Genomic DNA, 19510 nt, shown 5'->3' with positions numbered 1-19510 from the left:
CTTATGGAAAGTGAGGAACGGGGCTTGGCAGGATAGGGCTGCCAGTTCTGAAACCTGCCTGATAGGAGTGATGGCCACTAGGAACACCACTTTCCAGGAAAGGTACCTCAAGGAGATATCTTGAAGCGGTTCAAATGGAGCTTCCTGCAGAACACTTAGGACCAGGTTAAGGTCGCAAGCATCCATAGGCGCCTTATAGGGAGGTACCAAGTGGGAGACTCCCTGGATGAAAATTTTCACCTGCAGATTGGTAGCAATTCTGCGCTGGAACAGGACGGATAAGGCCGATATTTGTCTCCTGAGGGAACTTGGGGCCAAGCCCGAGTCTAGGCCCGACTGGAGAAAAGTCAAGATGTTGGGGATCGAGAATCTCAGCGGAGAAACTCTGCGGCCTCGACACCGAGCAAAGAACACCTTCCAGGTGTGGTGGTAAATTCGTGCTGAAGCAGGCTTCCGGGCACTAATCATTGTAGCGACCACCTTGCTCCCGAACCCTGCCTGGGTTAGAATCCAAGATTCAACGGCCATGCCATCAAACAGAGGGCCCCTGAGTTCGGGTGGCAAATCAACCCTTGAGAAAATAGATCTGGGCGCTCTGGCAGGCGCCAAGGAATGTCGGCGAGCAGCTGCATTAGATCTGCGTACCACGCTCGACGGGGCCAGTCTGGGGCCAGTCTGGGGCCAGCAGAATCGCCGGGACCCCTTCCGTCTTGATCTTCTTGATGACCCTCGGAAGTGGCAGCGGGGGAAATAGATATGAGAGGCGAAACTGGTTCCATGGCAGAACAAACGCGTCGACAGCGATTGCCTGCGGGTCCCTGGCCCGAGCAACATATGTGGGCACCTCGGCGGTCACTCTGGATGCCATCAGGTCCACATCCGGATTTCCCCACAGCTGACAAATCTGCCAGAAGACTTAGGGATGTAGAGACCACTCTCCAGACGCAAGGCCCTGCCGGCTGCGAAAGTCTGCCGCCCAATTTTCCACGCCCTGGATGTGGACAGCCGAAATCACCGAGTGGTTTGCTTTGGCCCACTGCAGAACGTGCCCCACCTCGTGCATGGTTGCTCTGCTGCGGGTGCCCCCTTGGTGATTTATGTAAGCAACCGCTGTGGCGTTGTCCGACTGAATCCTGACAGGCCTGCCTGCTAGAAAGTGATGAAAGTTTTGCAGAGCCAGCCGAATTGCTCGTATCTCCAATAAGTTGATCGGGAGGCGTGCCTCCTGTGGCGACCACCGTCCCTGGGTCGCGTTGTGGCGAGACACCGCTCCCCAGCCGAGGAGACTGGCGTCGGTTGTCATCACCAACCAATGGTCTGGGGGGGAAAGGTTTCACCTGGGTCAGAGAGGAACTGGTTAACCACCATCCGAGCGACTGCCTGACTTGAAAGGACAGTCGGCACTGTCGATCGAGCGTGAAGGGATTCTTGTCCCAGGCTGACAAAAGGGCGTGCTGCAGGGGGCGAAGATGGAACTGGGCGAACGATACCGCTTCCATTGCTGCCACCATTTTCCCTACACTCCTCATCCTGGATCGGATGGTATGAGGGACTGGTTGCCGAAGTGTCCGGACTCCCTGCCGGAGCGCTAGCACCTTTTCCTGAGGGAGAATTACCAACCCTCGGCGAGTGTCGAGAATCATTCCTAGGAAGGAGATCTTTTGAGCTGGCACAAGGGATGACTTCTTAGCATTGACCAACCACCCTAAGCGGACAAGAGTATCTAGCGTGATGTTGACATTTTCCTTGCATGCCCGCATTGAAGGGCCTTTGACCAAGAGGTCGTCCAGATAAGGCAAGATGACTATGCCTCGAGAATGCAGTATGGCCCTGACAACTGCCATAACCTTTGTGAACACTCTGGGAGCCGTGGCTAGCCCGAAGGGTAGTGCTACGAACTGAAAATGTAGATAGCTGATGGCGAAGCGTAGAAACCTCTGATGAAGAAAAATGGAAATATGCAGATATGCATCCTGGATATCTATTGAGGCCAAGTATTCTGCCTGCTCCATGGCCGATATGACGGACCGGAGAGACTCCATCCGGAAATGTCTGATCCTGATGAATTTGTTCAGAAGCTTCAGGTCCAAAACAGGCCTGACAGACCCGTCCTTTTTGGGAACCGCATAAAGGTTGGAATAGAACCTTTGTATTTTTTTCGTGTTCCGGCACTGGAACAATGACTCCGTTGTGCTGGAGCGATTTGATGGCTCCCAATAGCACCCTTGCCTGGGCATCCACTCTGGGAAGCCGGGAAAGAAAAAACCGTCTTGGCGGGTATCTGACAAATTCTATTTTGTAACCTGAGGCCACCAATTCCTTTACCCATGCGTCGTGAGCGACATTGGCCCAGACATGGAAAAACCAGAGTAGGCGGCCACCCACCTTGCTGGTGTCGTCTGGTAAAGGCCTCGTGTCATTTGGCCGACGATCTTTGGGATCTGGATCCCCTCGATCTGGGCTGCTGAGTACGCAATCTCCCCAATGGGTTGGCTCTACATGAGACCTGCCGCTCCCTATCCTAGTTGGGGCGGCCTGAGGTGGCGGAATTGGCCGCTGTAGTCCACCAGGTGATGCGAAAGGCCCGAAAACGTGCCTGAAACGGGTGACGAAAAAGCGGTTTGACCCTTTGTTGAGGAAGAAACCCCCTCTTTCCTCCTGTGGAGTCGGAGAGGAGTTGATCCAACTTCTCCCCAAATAGGCGGCCACACTCATAAGGCAGGGAAGTCAAGGACTTCTTAGAAGAAGAATCGGCTCGCCATGTCCTTAACCATAGGGCTCTTCTGATCGAAATTGCATTAGCGGCAGCAAGTGCCGAGCAATTGGCAGCATCCAGAGAAGATTGATTACATAGTCTCCAGCCATCGCCATCTGACCTGCGACCTCTGAAATCTCTGCAGGTAGATCCTGCTCCTGCGTGACCTTGTTTAATGTTTCTGACCATGCTATCATAGCCTTGGCTACCCAAGTTGCTGCGAACGAGGGAGCGAGTGCTGACCAGGACGCCTCATATACTGAGCGAGCTAAGCTCTCTATAAAGGCGATCCGTGGGATCCTTAATCGAGGAAACACTAGGGACGGCTAGCAGGGTCTTAGTGGCTAGGCGCGAAACCGGAAGATCCACCATCGGGGATTCCATCCATCTTTTACGGAGGTCCGGAGCAAACGGATACCTTGTTTCGAGTGCCTTTTGACCCGAGAAATGCCTGTCTAGACGTTCTCTGTGCCGTTGCACTATGTCCTCAAACTCCGGGTGAGAGGAAAAACTTCCGTGCGGGCGCATCACTCGCTTAAATGCCACTTTAAGCCCTGTAGCCGCTGCGGGATCATCCTTAATCCCCAGGGTCTGATTGATGGCTTCTATGAGGCTGTACACAGTCTCACGTGACCCTGGAGTGTCCAGGACAAGGGGCTCGTCTGAGTCGCAATCTGAGGTCTGCTCGCTATCAACCACTGGTGAAGGGAAGCAAGAAGCAGAGCTTACGGATGCCAAGGCACCGGATGGGCTGGACGACACCATGTGGATTCGTTTCCTCTGGGTCTGCCTGGAGTGAGAGCGGCCACTGCAGGCCGAAGGCTTTTGTGAGGTGGAGGTTCCCTCTAAGGCCGACGAGCCATTGTCCCTGCCCCTATCTGGGGCTTGAAGGGACTCTCTTGCTCTCGTAAGCGACGCCATGGACTGTGACAGTGATCGGGCCCACTCCAGGGGATTTGACACATTGGTCACAGTCGCAGGGGAGGGCTCCAGGGTGCGTTCGGATTCGCAGGCTTCGCATAATCGCTTGCTCTGCGCCCGCGGAAACGCAGCCCGACAAGAGATGCATGCAGCGTAAATGAACGTGTGCATCTTTGCCTTTTTGGACATGCTGTATCTGTCCGCTGCTGGGGATGTGGCGAGGAGGTAGCACCTCGTTTTCCCTGTAGCGTGGCCTCCCGGGCAGCACTTACCCCAGTCCTGCGCCCCCCCGTCCTGGCTGCTTCCTTCAAATCACGCGCCACAAGCTGTGGCAAGGAGCCAGCATGTAAAACCGCTCTAGGGGCGGTTCTTCCGTTCTGCGGCCTAGCCGCACTCCGAAGTCGGGGCCTAAATTGCAGGGGCGGGACTTCCGGCCGCGGCCTAGCTCCGGCCTCGATTTTTCCCCCTACGCGACCGGGGGAGGGGGGTCGCGGTACACAAACAGATCCAGCCACTTGGCCGATGGCCTCCGCCGGCTGGGGGCTCCAGCCCTGAGATCTTCGCAGGAGCCCTCCCAGACCCTCTCCTCACCGATGATCCTCTTCAGCCTGAGCGCATGTATGTGAGGGGGCCTTGATAAAATAGGACGGTGCAGGCACCCTAGCTCCATCTAACCCCTTCAGGGGGTGAGGAGAGGGACCGTCCGCCACCTTGCAGCACCGCAGTCTAAGCATTGGTGGAGCAGTGGGGGCCGCACGGACTAGTCTTGTGCCTCTGTACAGCCAATGGTTTCAATACCTAGGGGTGGTCAGAGCCAAGTCCGCCATTGTGTCCCACGACGCGGGAGAGGATACGTGGAGGGACACTCGCACATGCTCGTCCATTGTTAGTTTGGGGAAATCGGACCCTTTCAATAGGATCCGTTGCCCCTGTCACATCTTGATGGAAAAAGACGAAAAAAGTCTGGAGAAAAAAAAACAGACGTGTGCCTCCATGAACACTAAGCAAAAAACTGATTTTTTCACTTAGTGTCAGGCTCCTAGCGGCAGAAGCATACATCCACAGTATCTGTGTCCCTCAATGAGGCGAAGGAGAAAATACCTTCCACTAGTCCACTGCATGTTTTTATCCCTAAATCTGTGTGTATTTGTTATATTTCATCATTTGAAAACATTGTGCCACACAGCCAAGGAATGTGCGATACCATGTAGGACTAAAAATAACCGGCAAAACGTCTTCCAAGAACCATAACTTTTTGATTCTTCTCATGACATTGCTGTACAAAGGCTTGTTGTTTAAACAATCCATTTTATCATGTGATGCACGGGGAAAAAAAATTCCAAGTGCACGAAAAACAACAAAACTCACAGTTCCGCCACTGTGTTTGCAGTGTTCAATTACAGTAAAACTGACCCACTAATATGATTCTTTAGGTTAGTGCGCATACTGCAAACATGCAGTTTTTTTCTTTTAAAAAAAATCAGAATTTCGTAGGGGAAGGAGGGGGAATGAAATCACCAGTGTTGTCATTTTCTAAGACCTATAACACTGCTTTTCGGTTGCCGGAGCAATGTGAGGGCTTATTTTTTGCATCCTGAGCCAATGCTATTATTGATACAATTACCCTGGGGTAAATACAATGTTTTGATTATGACTTTTTTTTGGTTTAGATTTTCTTTCTCATTTACCAATCACATTAATTTTATATTTTGATATATCAGATGTTTTCGAACGCAAAGATACAACATGTAATTGATATTCTTTTTTTCATTTCCTTATTTAGAACATTGAAAGAAAAAAAAAAAAAACAAGAAGGGGGTATGCGAGTCAGAACTTTTTTTTTTTACACTATCTTGTAGTCCCTTGTACCTGGAACTGTCAATCACTTGTACTGTATGGAGCAACACAATAATTCTCTATGCAGGAAAAATCAGTCTCCCAAGAACGCCAGCTGGATGTAAAGGCGTATAGTCATGACAGGTACAGGGGTCTTCAACAGACTCCCAGCTGTCATGGCAACTGACTGGCACATCATGTACTGTAAAACCGCTATCAGATTGATAGCATTTAACAAGTTAACAACCACAGGCTGAGCTCCGCTCCACTTGCAGCTGTTAAGAGGCAGATAATGGCTTAAAAATAGAGCCATCATCTGCTGGCAAAGATGAGGACACCACTTCTGAGCCTGCAACACAGACAGGGAAGCAGCGTATGCCATACCACAACATTATAAGTTGGTAGGGGTTAAATGCTTGGAACAGAGGTTTTTCCAGCATCTGCAGCAGGTGTGCAGCGGTTCGCATACTTAAAGTAGTAGTACACTACTTGGACAATAACTTCTCATACCCTTCGCTTGGCCCGCATAAAACAATAAAGCTTATATTCACCTCCCGTGCTGGCGCTGTTCCCGCGGTATCGGCAGTCAATCTCTCCGGGGTTCCTGAGCGATATTGTGACAGGTGACACTGGCGCCTTCTGCTGAATTGAGCATGAAGAGTAACTCATCCGAGATCAGTTGCAGCCCGGACTTCCTCTTCATGTTCGATTTCTCCGAAGGCGGAGACAGTGATGCAGGAGCCAACGTCACAATAGCAGCACCAGAGCCCCAAACTGCGAGTGCCGACAACGCGGGAATGGCGCCGGCACGGGAGGAGAGTATAGCCTTTATTATTTTATGGGTGCCAAACATTTGGATCAAGGAGGGGTTGTCCTAGTAGTGGAAAACTCCTTTAAACTATATAGGGCCCTTGATGTTCTATTACATTAGGGTGCAAAAACAAGATAATCTTTTTTGTAAATTCTCTCGAAGATCCGTCATATTACACAAATAGTTCTGTCCTGTGTGTTCTGTACAACATTGTGCTGAAATTAATGGGAACTAAAGTTAGAAACGTGTCAGACTAATACGGTAGTGTTGGGCGTACAGCCTCCTCCGCTACTGATCAGAGACTGCCTGGGAAGCTGCATGAAAAAAATAAAATTCTACTAATGCAAAATAGTAATTTTTGGTGATACATTTTCTAAGGTGCAAATCAAAGGAGGCATTATTACCTGGAATATCTTCGGAATCTCGTCAGTATTCGCTCGATAAACATCTCCTTGAGTAACAGGGCGGACGTGGAAAAGCTTACTAAAGAAATTAAAAAAAAACAAAAAAAAACTATCAATCTAATTTGTGTTTATTTCTTGTAAAAAGATATACTGTACACAGTGGGATGCAGTGACCCCTGTGACAGCTAGGGGGTGCTGTATGGGCATCCCAGGACATGCATGCAGGTGTTTCCTTTATTGTGATGGGGAAATGGTGAGCGGCAGGGTTGTGAATGGCCGATATGTATCACAAGGGTGGGTGCCTTGTGATGGAAGCTGGAACGTGTATTGATCAGCAGAGGTACTGCTGAGGGTTTGTAACTGTGTATCAGGGAAGCTTCCAGGTGACTTGGTGAGATGGGTGGGACCAGTCACCTACAAACCCACCCAGGTGCATGTGTCTGAACGCCCAATGTAAAGCCTGTATGTGTGTGGCTGTGTGTGGAATAGGACCTGTAGTGAGGTCATGACCATGTGATCCATACCTCACCTGTGGGTGTGGTTATGTACCATATAATGTGCCTGAAGTCTGGTCACATGGAGAGTGTGTAACTGAACGGTTCAGGGTGCAAGGTCCTGGAGGGTCAGTGATGGGAGATTCTGGGAGAAGAATCGGATCCCTGGAGTAAGTGCTGCGACCTTGGACCTGGTGAGGCGTGAGTGTTGGACGGTCTCAGGAGGGGACGGACGTCCTGAATAGCACCCGCTGAGGCCCTGGACCTGGTGTGGCCGGTGTGTTGGGAGACCTGGGGAGTAGGGTCGGATCCCTGAATAGCACCCGGTGAGGCCTGTGTGTTGGACGGTTCCAAAGTGGGGACGGATGTCCTGAATAGCACACAGACAGGCCACATGTGTTTGCAGAGTCAGTGACGGCATTGCATTGGGGAAGCTACTGTCCATCTGTGGATCTGGACTGTCAGGTGGCAGGGTGAGAAAGGCGTTGTCCGGGATGGTGATCCCAGTTCGGCAGCTTCCTCGAGAGAGAGAGAGTACTGACAGGAGTCAGCGTGCGGAGCAGGAGCTCCTAAGAGGTAACCCCTAGACAGGGGGAAACTACTGTTGGTGCTTGTGAGGTTCTATCAACGTTAATGAACTGTTTGGCGTGCGGTCGCCCACGGTCACTGGACAGAGAGGTCCAGCGTGTTTAGGGACTGCAAGGAAAAGCCTTAACCTGTAAATGTTTTGGACTATGTGTTAAGCCTGTGAAGTGTAACATGGCCTACAGCGGTTTATGATGCTTGAATAAACCAAAATGGACTGTTTATGTGGAAAAACCTGTGCCTGACCCTATTAATCTGCTGCCAAGTGAGTGTCCCCCAACACTAACAATAAGCGCTACCTTACATCAGACAACAGCTCAAACGCACAGAGAATATTATTGAAATTCTCCATGGATAAAAACAAATATTAAAAACATATAAGCAAAAAAAAACAAAAAACAATAAGTTAAACATTTAATAAAAATAGTTGAACAAAAAAACAAAAATAAGGCAAGTGACAGTACTTACTCTATGTCTAGTACCATGGATGGGGTGGACTGCTCCTTATTCTGCTCATCATTGTAGAATAGTATCTTCTTACTGCTAACCACAACATACTGCAAAGAGTCAAATATTACAATTAATTAAAAATATTCAGTTGAGCGTAAAACTTTCTTACACACCCGCAACCTGAAATTAGTGAATACAAAGTATAAGTATGGAGATTTGTACAATGGAGAGAAACCAGACATAAGAACTGTGTCAATCACACTTCCAGGTCTGACAGCTCCTTGTTATGGTGAAGCTAGATACATTCTGCTTTACTCAGCTATTCCTGGCAGTGTCAAAGAGAATGAATGGCGTGAATGGTGCACACACACAGCACCTCTGCTCCACTTAGACTAGAATAGTCTATAATGGTGCCAGCAGAGGGAACGTGTACTCAGACGCGCATCACTTTCAGACATGTACGCCTACTCTAAGTGTCCGCATCAAGTAGGTGTACGCACCCAAAAATGATGCGTATCAGAGCACGTTTGCACAGTTAGCACAATTATGGCCCCGCCAGTGCATACGCTCAAATCCAGTTTTGCGGGGGGTTCAGACATAAGCCCTGCCGAGCTGAACAAACTGGTTCTAAATCACGGTGTGAAAGCACTAACAGTAATTAATAAGGAGTGACAGTTATTTTTTAGCGACTTTTCAGAATAGGCTGTCACGTGGGTACATCAGGAATACCACTATTTCTGGCTATTATGTGTCCACTATTCTGCATGTTTCACCATTTTTCACTTCTACAGGCGCTCTTCTCTTATTTCAGTATTTGATCACTATTTGTAAGCCACAATCTGAGGAAAAGCATAATAGAAACACGTCACTTCTCTATGTAGCACTTATAGAATCATCAGTAGGATGGGAGATAATATTCAGTAGTACGAAGCAGTGTAGCTGTTCATCAAGCACTGGGATGAGATCAGCACTTAACGTAAAATGAAAGCACCCCGTGACAATCTCTCTGCCTCTCTCATTCTGCTTACTTCTTGTCTACCTCAAAACACACACATGAAAAGACAGCTGTACTAGAATACTTCAATGATCTGGCAATCCCACTTGCCTTGAGAAAGACGGATATAAGCTGTATTTCAGAGTGGATGGCGAGTTCTGATGGCGGGGGTAGGAGAAAGTGTCTCATAAGTGGAGTAGCAAGCATATATTCCCTATAAAATATATTATGAAGTTCCTTATATTCTCTTGTACTGTTGATTTACTTAAATGTTATATTGATATGGCCAGAAAAATATATATGGTGATATGATTACCAATTCCTCTCGAATATACATGGGCAAATATTTCAGCAAACTTCCAAACAGTCACGGTACAGGAACTGCACTTTGGAAAAAATGCAAGTGACCTTCGGAGTCCTAGCTAATAATTACAGTGGAGAGCCATTGCCAAAAAGTCTCTCACTCAGATATAGCAATATTAACTTGCGCGATCCTCGATTTTTGATGCATGAGCAAGCTTTGATTTTCAAGCCTATTAATTTTTTTTTGTATAAATTATGCAACAAGCGTCTGGATATGACAATGGGGGACGTACATGCAGGGTCCCCTGCTAAATGCTCTAATATGGACTTGTTGATACCTGTTTCTTCCAGCCATGCCTTTTAATATTTCCTCTATTTGGGATGGAAAGCCAGCCCTCAATTCTTGATTCGGATTCTTAAAAAAAAAAAAAAAAAAAAAAAAGAAAAGAAAAAGAAAAGATAACGTTTGCATTAAATCATTTGAACTGGTTAAGAATGAACTACAGCATAGTGTCATACATAGAAACATGCAGTATGAAAAATGCATGGCAGGAAAGAACGCAAAGAATGACTTAGCTGTCAACACTTCATGCCCACAAAACAAGAAAAATACTTGCAGTAACAAATGCAAGTTGAACATGAGGAGCGTTTATCAAGACAAACATTAAACTGGTAAAACAGTATAAAAAAAAAAAAAAAAAAACACGTCATCATAAAACAAAACGATTTAGGTCTTTAAAGGCGAGAAATCATATTTGGAAGGATAAAGTGCAACAAGCTAACTGAAAAAGTGGTGACCAATAACAGGCAGATGTGCGTTACCATTTACTCACAGAAGACAAGAATAGGAGAGAAAGAAATAAGGAATGCAGGTAGACTCGACTAAACGGAGAATAAGAGACAAACATTTTATTTAGTGGGAAGAAGAGAAAAGTGATGTGTGCAGAGCTAAGCATATGCTCCATCTGCTAACAACATGCCTAGTTCTGCTACAAACTGATCCCATTAACAGGTTAACTTTCCTCCCCAAATACATGCTGCACACGGCAAAATACACACACACCTACGAAATGATGATCCACCAACAGCACTGAATGCTAGCAAAATGAGATACGTTATATTGGCATACTAGGAATAGGACAAATGCATGAAACGTAGGTGGCTAACATTCACTTCAATGCACCACCATTAACGCTGCTGGCTTTAACTGTTAGAATTAGGGTTTGTAGAAGTTTTCACCTTAAGGCTGTGTGCCCACGTAAGCGTTTTTGAAGCGTTTTTCGGGATCAAACCGTTTAAAAAATGCTTAAAATAAGCATCCCATTCATTTTAATGCATTTTGTGCCAATGGATGAGTTTTTTCCCGCATAGGAAACGCTTAGCGGTTAAAAATGCAGCATGCTCATTAATTTTGCGGAAAAGTCTGTGTTTTTAGCTATTTCCTATGAGTCCAGAAGATGCGCGGAAAAAAAACGCATCAAAAACGAGCGATTTGAGAAAAAAAACGAGCGGAAATCGCACAAAAAAAACGCGAGAAAAAAAACAGGATTTTGGTTGCTTACCGTAAAACCTGTTTCTCAGAGTCTTCATTGGGGGACACAGGAACCGTGGGTGTGTGCTGCTGTCACTAGGAGTTTGACACTATGCATGAAAAAAATGTTAACTCCGCCTCAGCAGTATACACCCCTCCGACCGGCTGTAGGAGAATCAGTTAGCGAAAAAGCAGTAGGAGGAGACATCATGTAAATCATCATATATTCATTACACGTAATAAAATCATGGGAGGGCGCTGTGTCCCCCAATGAAGACTCTGAGAAACAGATTTCACGGTAAGCCACCAAAATTCTGTTTTCTCTTTAGTCTCACTGGGGGACACAGGAACCGAGGGACGTCCAAAAGCAGTCCCTGGGGTTTGAAAAGACAGAAACCTCCTTCAGGTCGGAGAACTCACCACTGCCGCCTGCAAGATTCTTCTGCTAGGCTGGCGTCCACTGAAGCATAGGTATGGACCTTATAGAACCTTGATAAGGTATGCACGGACGACCATTTGGCAGCCTTGCACAACTGCATGGCTGATGCCCTGTTGGGTACCGCCCAGGAGGCGCCCACCGCCCGGGTTGAATGGGCCTTGACCCCAGCAGGGGACACCCTGTCCTTTATCCCATTGGGGATAACAAAGAGTGAGTCCGCCTTCCTGAAAGGAGCGGTCCTGGCCAGATAGATCCTTATCGCCTAGCTTATTCAAAGAACGCTCCAGAGGATGGGTTGGAGCAGGACAAAATGACAGAAGGATTATATCCTCGTTTAGGTGGAAGGCCGATACCACCTTGGGAAGAAAGTTAGGAGGAGGCTGCAAAACAACCTTGTCCTGGTGCATAATTAGGAATGGAGGACGACAGAACAATGCCGCTAATTCTGAAACCCGCCTAATAGAGGTGATGGCTACGAGAAATACCACCTTCCAGGACAACAAAGACATGGGAGCTTCCTGTAGGGGTTCAAAGGGTGAACCTGTCAAGGCTTCCAAGACCAAGTTAAGATCCCATAGAGCCACAGGGGATCTATAAGGAGGGGCCGCATGTGCCACTCCTTGCAGAAAGGTCTTAACCTGTAAGCGGGAGGCCAAATTCTTTTGAAAAAGAATAGAGAGCAGATACCTGGCCTTTCAAAGAACTTACGGCCAGACCGCCATCTAACCGTGACTGGAGAAAAGCTAGGACATATGGCAGGGAACATGGCATAGGTGTGACGTGATTAGACTCACACCAGCCAAAATAGGCCTTCCAGGCTCGATAATAGACCCTGGATGAGGAAGGCTTCCTAGCCTGGATCATTGTATTAATAACTCGGTCCGGAAAACCCGCTACTCTCAGTATTGTGGTTTCAACGGCCATGCCGTCAAATTGAGCAACCGAGAATTTGGGTGGTAAAACGGCCCCTGAGCCAGATCATCTGGTCTGTCAGGGAGTCTCCAGGGGGTGCCTGTGAGAAGATTGATAATTTCTACGAACCAGGCCCTCCTGGGCCAGTACGGGGCAACCAATATGATCGGCACCCCTTCCGCCTTGATCTTCTTTAGCAGCCTGGGCAGGATAGGAAGGGGAGGGAACAGGTAAGGGAATCTGAACTGTGTCCAGGGAATGACCAGCGCGTCGACCCCTATTGCTAGAGAATCACGGTATCTTGAGACAAACTGTTGGGACTCGTCTGTTCTGTCGCAATGCCAGGAGGTCCACATCTGGAGTCCCCCATAGCTGGCATATCTGATGGAACACTTCCTGGTGTAAGGACCATTCCCCTGCCGCGAGCCCCTCCCGACTGAGGAAGTCGGCAGCCGTGTTGTCTGTGCCGGAAATGTAAACTGCCAAAATTGCCGGAATTGCGGTTTCTGCCCAGTTGAAGATTCTGGATACCTCGGCCAGTGCCCGGGGACTTCTGGTTCCCCCTTAGTGATTGATGTATGCCACCGCCGCGGCGTTGTCCGCTTGAATCCAGACTGGCTGGTTGTTGAGGTATCTTTCCCAATGTAGAAGTGCTAAAAAGACCGCCCTCAGTTCTAGAATGTTGATTGACAGTGAGGATTCTTGCCTCGACCATCATCCCTGGACATTCAGGTGGCGGAATACCGCACCCCAGCCCAGGAGACTGGCATCTGTAGTTACTACCTGCCAGTGGACAGGGGGAAAAGGCCGCCCCAGATGAACAAGGGGGGAGGTCAGTCACCACTTAAGGGACTCCCTGGTCTGAACGGAGGGGAGGAAGGGGCGATCCAGCGAAGAGATGGACCTGTCCCACTGAAGGAGGATGTGCCTCTGCAGTATCCTGGAACGAAACAGGGTAAAGTGTATCAGCTTTGAAACTGCCACAATTCTTCCCAGGACTCTTTTTTTTTTTTATATAGCGCTAACATATTCCGCAGCGCTTTACAGTTTGCACACATTTCATCACTGTCCCCGATGGGGCTCACAATCTAAATTCCCTATCAGTATGTCTTTGGACTCTCATGGCAGCGCGAAAGGATAGTAGCCAGAATTTCAACAGAGCAAATTCCCTGGTGGAGGGTAATCCACTTTCTTTCTGGGAGAAAGACCCTTGAGCGGCGGGTGTCTATTACCATTCCTAAGAATTCTAGGCGTTGTGTTGGCGTTGGGTGGGATTTTTCCCTGTTTATGATCCAACCAAACCGGGAGAGCGTGTTTAAAACTACCGCTAGATTTTCCTGGGCCTGAGCGAAGGAGGGCACCTTGACAAGAATATCGTCGAGATATGGTACCAATATTATGCCTCTGACCCTCAATATAGCTACCATCTCTGCCATAATCTTTGTAAAAATTCGGGGGGCTGTTGCCAGCCCAAATGGCAGGGACACAAACTGGAAATGCTGCTTTTGGACAGCAAAACACAGAAACCTCTGATGTCGCTGAAAAATGGGGACGTGTAGGTAGGCGTCCCGGATATCTATGGAACATAGGAATTCCTGATCCTCCATAGACGTAATTACCGAACGAATCGATGCCATCCTGAAATGGCGTAAGCGGACCCATCTGTTTAGCCTTTTGAGGTCTAGTATGGGATGAACTGAGCCATCCTTTTTTGGTATCAAACAGGTTTGAGTAAAAACCTGTAAAACGTTCCTGCTCGGAAACGGGGACGATTACTTGAGGAGAGTGTCGATTGCCACAAAAAAAAACTAGAGCCATAGCAGCGTCTTTTGGTGGCTGCGATAGAAAGAAGCGATCTCGCGGAAGCGCGTTGAAGTCTATCTTGCATCCTGTTGATACTGCCTCCTTTACCCAGATATCCTCTACTGAATTCTGCCAGACATCTCTGAAGAGGAGATGGTGGCCTCCTAGTCTGGGAGAGGTACTGGGAAGGGAATTGGGCTCCCTGCTGGCGTCAGGCTGAAGTGGCTCTGCCCGGCCCTGACCTGGTAGCTCTGCTGTTAGAACTGCGGGAACGCCATGACGGGGTGGCCTGAAATGATACCTTCCTCCTATCTCTGAGTGCTTGCGACCTCTGCGGGCCCTGAGCATAAGTGCCTGTCGCTGGGGTACGGCGATAGGGCTGAGCCCTACGTTTGAAAACATATCGACGAGGGAGAAGGGAGCTTGTACCCCCCCGTTGCATTCTTAGGCTGGTTTCACATTAGCGCTTTTGTGCGCAGCGCATCGGGCGCACCAGTGCGCATGCGCACTGCGCACCTATATTTTACATGATGTGCGCATGGTCTTGCGCATATTTGCGCTTTCGTGCGCATGCGTTTTTTTGTCTTTTGCGCCAGGCGCGTCAGACGCAACATGTTGCATTTTTGGTTCCGCCCTGTCTCGTTAAAACAACGCATGCGCACGGAATGCGCACGGAATGCGCAAAAACACCACATTGGAGCCTATGGGAGCGCAATACTTGCGCATGGTCTTGCGTTTTTATGCGCATGCGTTTTTTACATAAACATGACTGAAATTTGGTCTAGACAGTAAAAAAAAAAAATTGAACCAAGGTGATAAAATGGTGTGGGCACTGGGATTCCACAATACTTTAAGGATTGCTCACTAGTGGACACACAGCACAAGCTGCACCAATGTAAGTATGAAAAACCTAATGTCTGGCTGAAATTTCAATACATTTCTATGTACTTATGTCTCTTTTTTTTTTTATTGCAGCATGTCTTCATCTGGTGAAGAATATGTCCCCGGGACAGGGCAAGAGGCAGAAGAAGTGAGTACTATGCTTCCGTATGGATTTGAAAAAATAAACACATGTGATTAATTTTTTTGGTTTAATTTTCAGAGCTCATCCTCCATCACGCCACCACCACCGGAGGAACGGCAGGAGCAGCAAGGCCAAGTGCGGGCGGGTAGACGTGATGTAAGTACAGACGGACTGTTTTTTTTTTTTTTTTTACTCATTTTCTCGTCTGGTTTTTTTTTTTTTTTTTTGGTATTTTTTAATTTTATTTTTTTTAAATTTTCATGGTTGTTTTTTTCGATGTTTGTTGTTTTTTTCCATTTATTTCCATTTAAAACAAATAATTTTTTCATGGATTGTTTATCAATATCTAGGGCTCAAAGTGTGTATGTGTGTGTGTGTGTGTGTGTGTGTGTATGTTTGTTTGTTTGGGTATATGGGCACGGGACTATGGGATGGAGGATATATATGATGGGTATATGGGCATGGGATAGAGGATATGTATGATGGTATATGGGCACGGGACTATGGGATGGCGAACATGTATCATGTGTATATGGGCACAGGCATATGAGATGGCGAATATGTATGATGGGTATATGGGCACAGGACTATGGGATGGAGGATATGTATGATGGAATATGGGCACGGGACTATGGGATGGAGGATATATATGATGGGTATATGGGCATGGGATGGAGGATATGTATGATGGTATATGGGCACGGGACTATGGGATGGCGAATATGTATGATGGGTATATGGGCACAGGCATATGGGATGGAGGATATGTATGATGGAATATGGGCACGGGACTATGGGATGGAGGATAATTTTAAATTTATATAACTAACCACAGTTAGTTACTATGCCCGGGCAGCGCCGGGCTCTTCAGCTAGTTATCGATATTTTTTTTTTTTTAAATCTTTCAAAGATTAATGTTTGTCTTTCTTTTCTAGGCTCCACAGCGGGAGGAGGACCTCGCCCTGGACAACGACGAGCTCATCCGTCTAGTCCAGGAGCGAGTCCCGTTGTGGGACACCCGTCACCAACTGCACTCGGACAACGTGGTGATCCGGCGGCTCTGGAACGAGGTGGCCGCATCGCTGATGGATGGCTGGGACAATGCCTCTCCCCGGGTCCGCAAGGATTTTCGTAAGTATTTAAATGCAGTGTGATGCAGCAGTGATCTTGGCCGGGATCACCCAACTGTGTGTGATGCTATTAACTCCATGGAGTTTCTATCATCACACACAGTTGGATGATCACAGCCTCCAGTGCATAGTCTTACTTTTTTTCTTTTTTTTTTTTTTTCCATCACAGTGAACAAAGTCAGAACCCGTTGGCGCTCGATGAAGGACCGCTTCAACAGGGATATCCGTCAGGAGAATAAGGTTCGCAGTGGTGCTGCGGCAAGGACCGGCACGAAGTACCGATACCATCGTGCCTTGGCATTTTTAAGACCGGTCCTTGCCTCCCGAACGTAAGTATTTTCTAGTTGTATTGTGTTTTATTCTGTGCTTTTCTATTCCACAGGAGTTGGCGATTGTTAATTTATGGTAGTAATTTCTTTCTTTTCTTTTCACAGCACCTGGAGCAGCACCCTGCAACCTGGTCCCGAAGCGGTCCTTCATCAAGCTGCCCCGGACCCCTCCCAGCCATCCATCAGCGAGGAAGCACCTTGCAGGTCTGCACCACAGTCATCTGGAGACCAGGAAGCTGGTCGCTCAGGTGTTCCCCTGTCCCAGGTCTCTGCCACTGGTTTTGCGGGCACTTCCCGCCAGCAGCGGCAGAGGACCTTGGACAGGCCTCTCATGCCCGAGTTCGTTGAATTGAGCTCGGTCTTTCAGAGTAGCCTCAAGGCACTCTCCGATAGACTTGAGAGTGGTTTCCTCCTTTTGGACCAACGCTACAAGTCTATCGAGGGTCGCCTTGAGCGCCTGGAAGTCGACCTCGCCAGACCAGCGCATCATTTTTATACCCAAATAGCTCGGGACACGGCGGAACACCTTACCCCTGACCTCCAGTTGACTGTCATGCAGGCCTGCAACAATGCTTTTATGCAGGCTATGCAGCAGAGTAGGATTATGCAGCAGTCAGTGGTGGCATTTCCACCGGTGCCACCACTGACTCGTTTTACAGCATTACCTACTTCTGCTGCATATCACTGCACAGCCACCACACTTCCAAGCCTCGCCGGACACCAATATACCGCCCCAAGTCCGAGTGCAGCTGGACACTTACCCGCCAACACCATGCCAAGCGCTGCTCCTGCCTGGCCCACCACTGCTGCCGCCACCACCACTGGATGGCCCGTCGTCACCACCCCTGCCTTGAGCGCCGCAACCACCACCACCAGCGGGAGGACCACCCCGGTATGGACCGCCACAGCCACCACGCCTGCATGGACCGCCACCACCACCACCTCGGAGCAGCATCAGCTGGGGGACCCGCATTCAATATTTACGGCCCCTGCCAGGACATCCACCACCTCCAGCATGCCACAGCTGGAACAAGATCCTGGCAGGCGGTCAACAAGTGCCAGGCGGTCCCCCAGCTCCAGCCAGTCCCCAGCCTCCAGGCGTTCCAGAGGCTCAAGGCAGTCCAGAGGCTCAAGGCGGTCCAGAGGCTCAAGGCGGTCCCCGGGGTCTAGCCAGTCCTCAGGCTCAAGCGAGGACAGCAGGAAGACGACGGGCCACCGTCCTAAAAAAACTAAGAGGAGGACTCTTACCCTCCCTCCTCCCTCACCTCCCACTTCACAACTTTCCTTGCCTCAGCTCCCTTCCCCCACTTCTTTGGTTCCTCCTTCCCCTAGAACCCCTTACTCCACCCAAAGCCGTTCCTCATCCCTCCACACCCCCCAGTTTCCAGCAACTAAAAAATAATTTAAATAAATGTTATATTTTTTTTTCAAAATAATGTTTGGTTATTGTGTCTTTCGCCGCCTGCACACACTGCGCCCTACACTATGGTTTGTTTTTCTTTACTTTCTACCGGATGGTCAGCCATCCAACTCTGAAAGGGATACTATATTTCTTTTTTTTTTTTTTTTATATATATATATATATATATATATATATATATATATATATATATATATATATATATATATATATATATATATATATAAAACAAAAATGAAACATAGTATCCCTTTCAGAGTTGGATGGCTGACCATCCGGTAGAAAGTAAAGAAAGGGAAACCACCAAAAAAAACAAAAAATTTATATATATATATAAAAATAAATATATTTATATTTATATATATATTATAATATATATATATATATATATATATATATTATAATATATATATATATATATATATTATAATATATATATATATATATATATATTATAATATATATATATATTATAATATATATATATATATATATATTATAATATATATATATATATATATATATATTATAATATATATATATATATATTATAATATATATATATATTATAATATATATATATATATTATAATATATATATTATAATATATATATATATATATATATATTATAATATATATATATATATTATAATATATATATATTATAATATATATATATATATATATATATATATATATATATATATATATATATATATATATATATATTATAATATATATATATATATTATAATATATATATTATAATATATATATATATATTATAATATATATATATATTATAATATATATATATATATATATATATATATTATAATATATTATAATATATATATATATATATTATAATATATTATAATATATATATATATATATATATTATAATATATATATATATATATATTATAATATATATATATATATATTATAATATATATATATATATATTATAATATATATATTATAATATATATATATATATATATATATTATAATATATATATTATAATATATATATATATATATATATATTATAATATATATATTATAATATATATATATATATATATATATTATAATATATATATTATAATATATATATATTATAATATATATATATATATATATATTATAATATATATATATTATAATATATATATATTATAATATATATATATATATATATATATTATAATATATATATTATAATATATATATATTATAATATATATATATTATAATATATATATATATATATTATAATATATATATATATATATATATATTATAATATATATATATATTATAATATATATATATATATAATATATATATATATATATATA

General features: G+C 45.6%; 1 protein-coding gene across 2 annotated transcripts in view; it reads right to left on the bottom strand.

The window, feature by feature from the left end:
• ROCK1 (Rho associated coiled-coil containing protein kinase 1) overlaps positions 1–19510 on the bottom strand; it is a 173321-nt gene that overhangs the window by 8774 nt on the left and 145037 nt on the right. Inside the window, exons 28-30 of one of the 2 annotated variants that reach the window (XM_073550863.1) lie at positions 9892–9968; positions 8275–8363; positions 6728–6806 (exon numbers count right to left, since the gene is read on the bottom strand). In XM_073550863.1, coding sequence (XP_073406964.1) covers positions 6728–6806; positions 8275–8363; positions 9892–9968 — 245 coding nt within the window. Of the gene's footprint in view, positions 1–6727; positions 6807–8274; positions 8364–9891; positions 9969–10367; positions 10436–19510 lie in introns of those variants that run through there. The other variant, XM_073550864.1, reaches the window with a different exon arrangement.

This window comes from Dendrobates tinctorius, unplaced genomic scaffold (assembly GCF_039654945.1).
Source record: "Dendrobates tinctorius isolate UK_male_01 unplaced genomic scaffold, ASM3965494v1 ptg000171l, whole genome shotgun sequence".
In the NCBI taxonomy this organism is placed as follows: Eukaryota; Metazoa; Chordata; class Amphibia; order Anura; family Dendrobatidae; genus Dendrobates; species Dendrobates tinctorius.
This window is presented reverse-complemented; position numbering and strand designations above follow the sequence as displayed.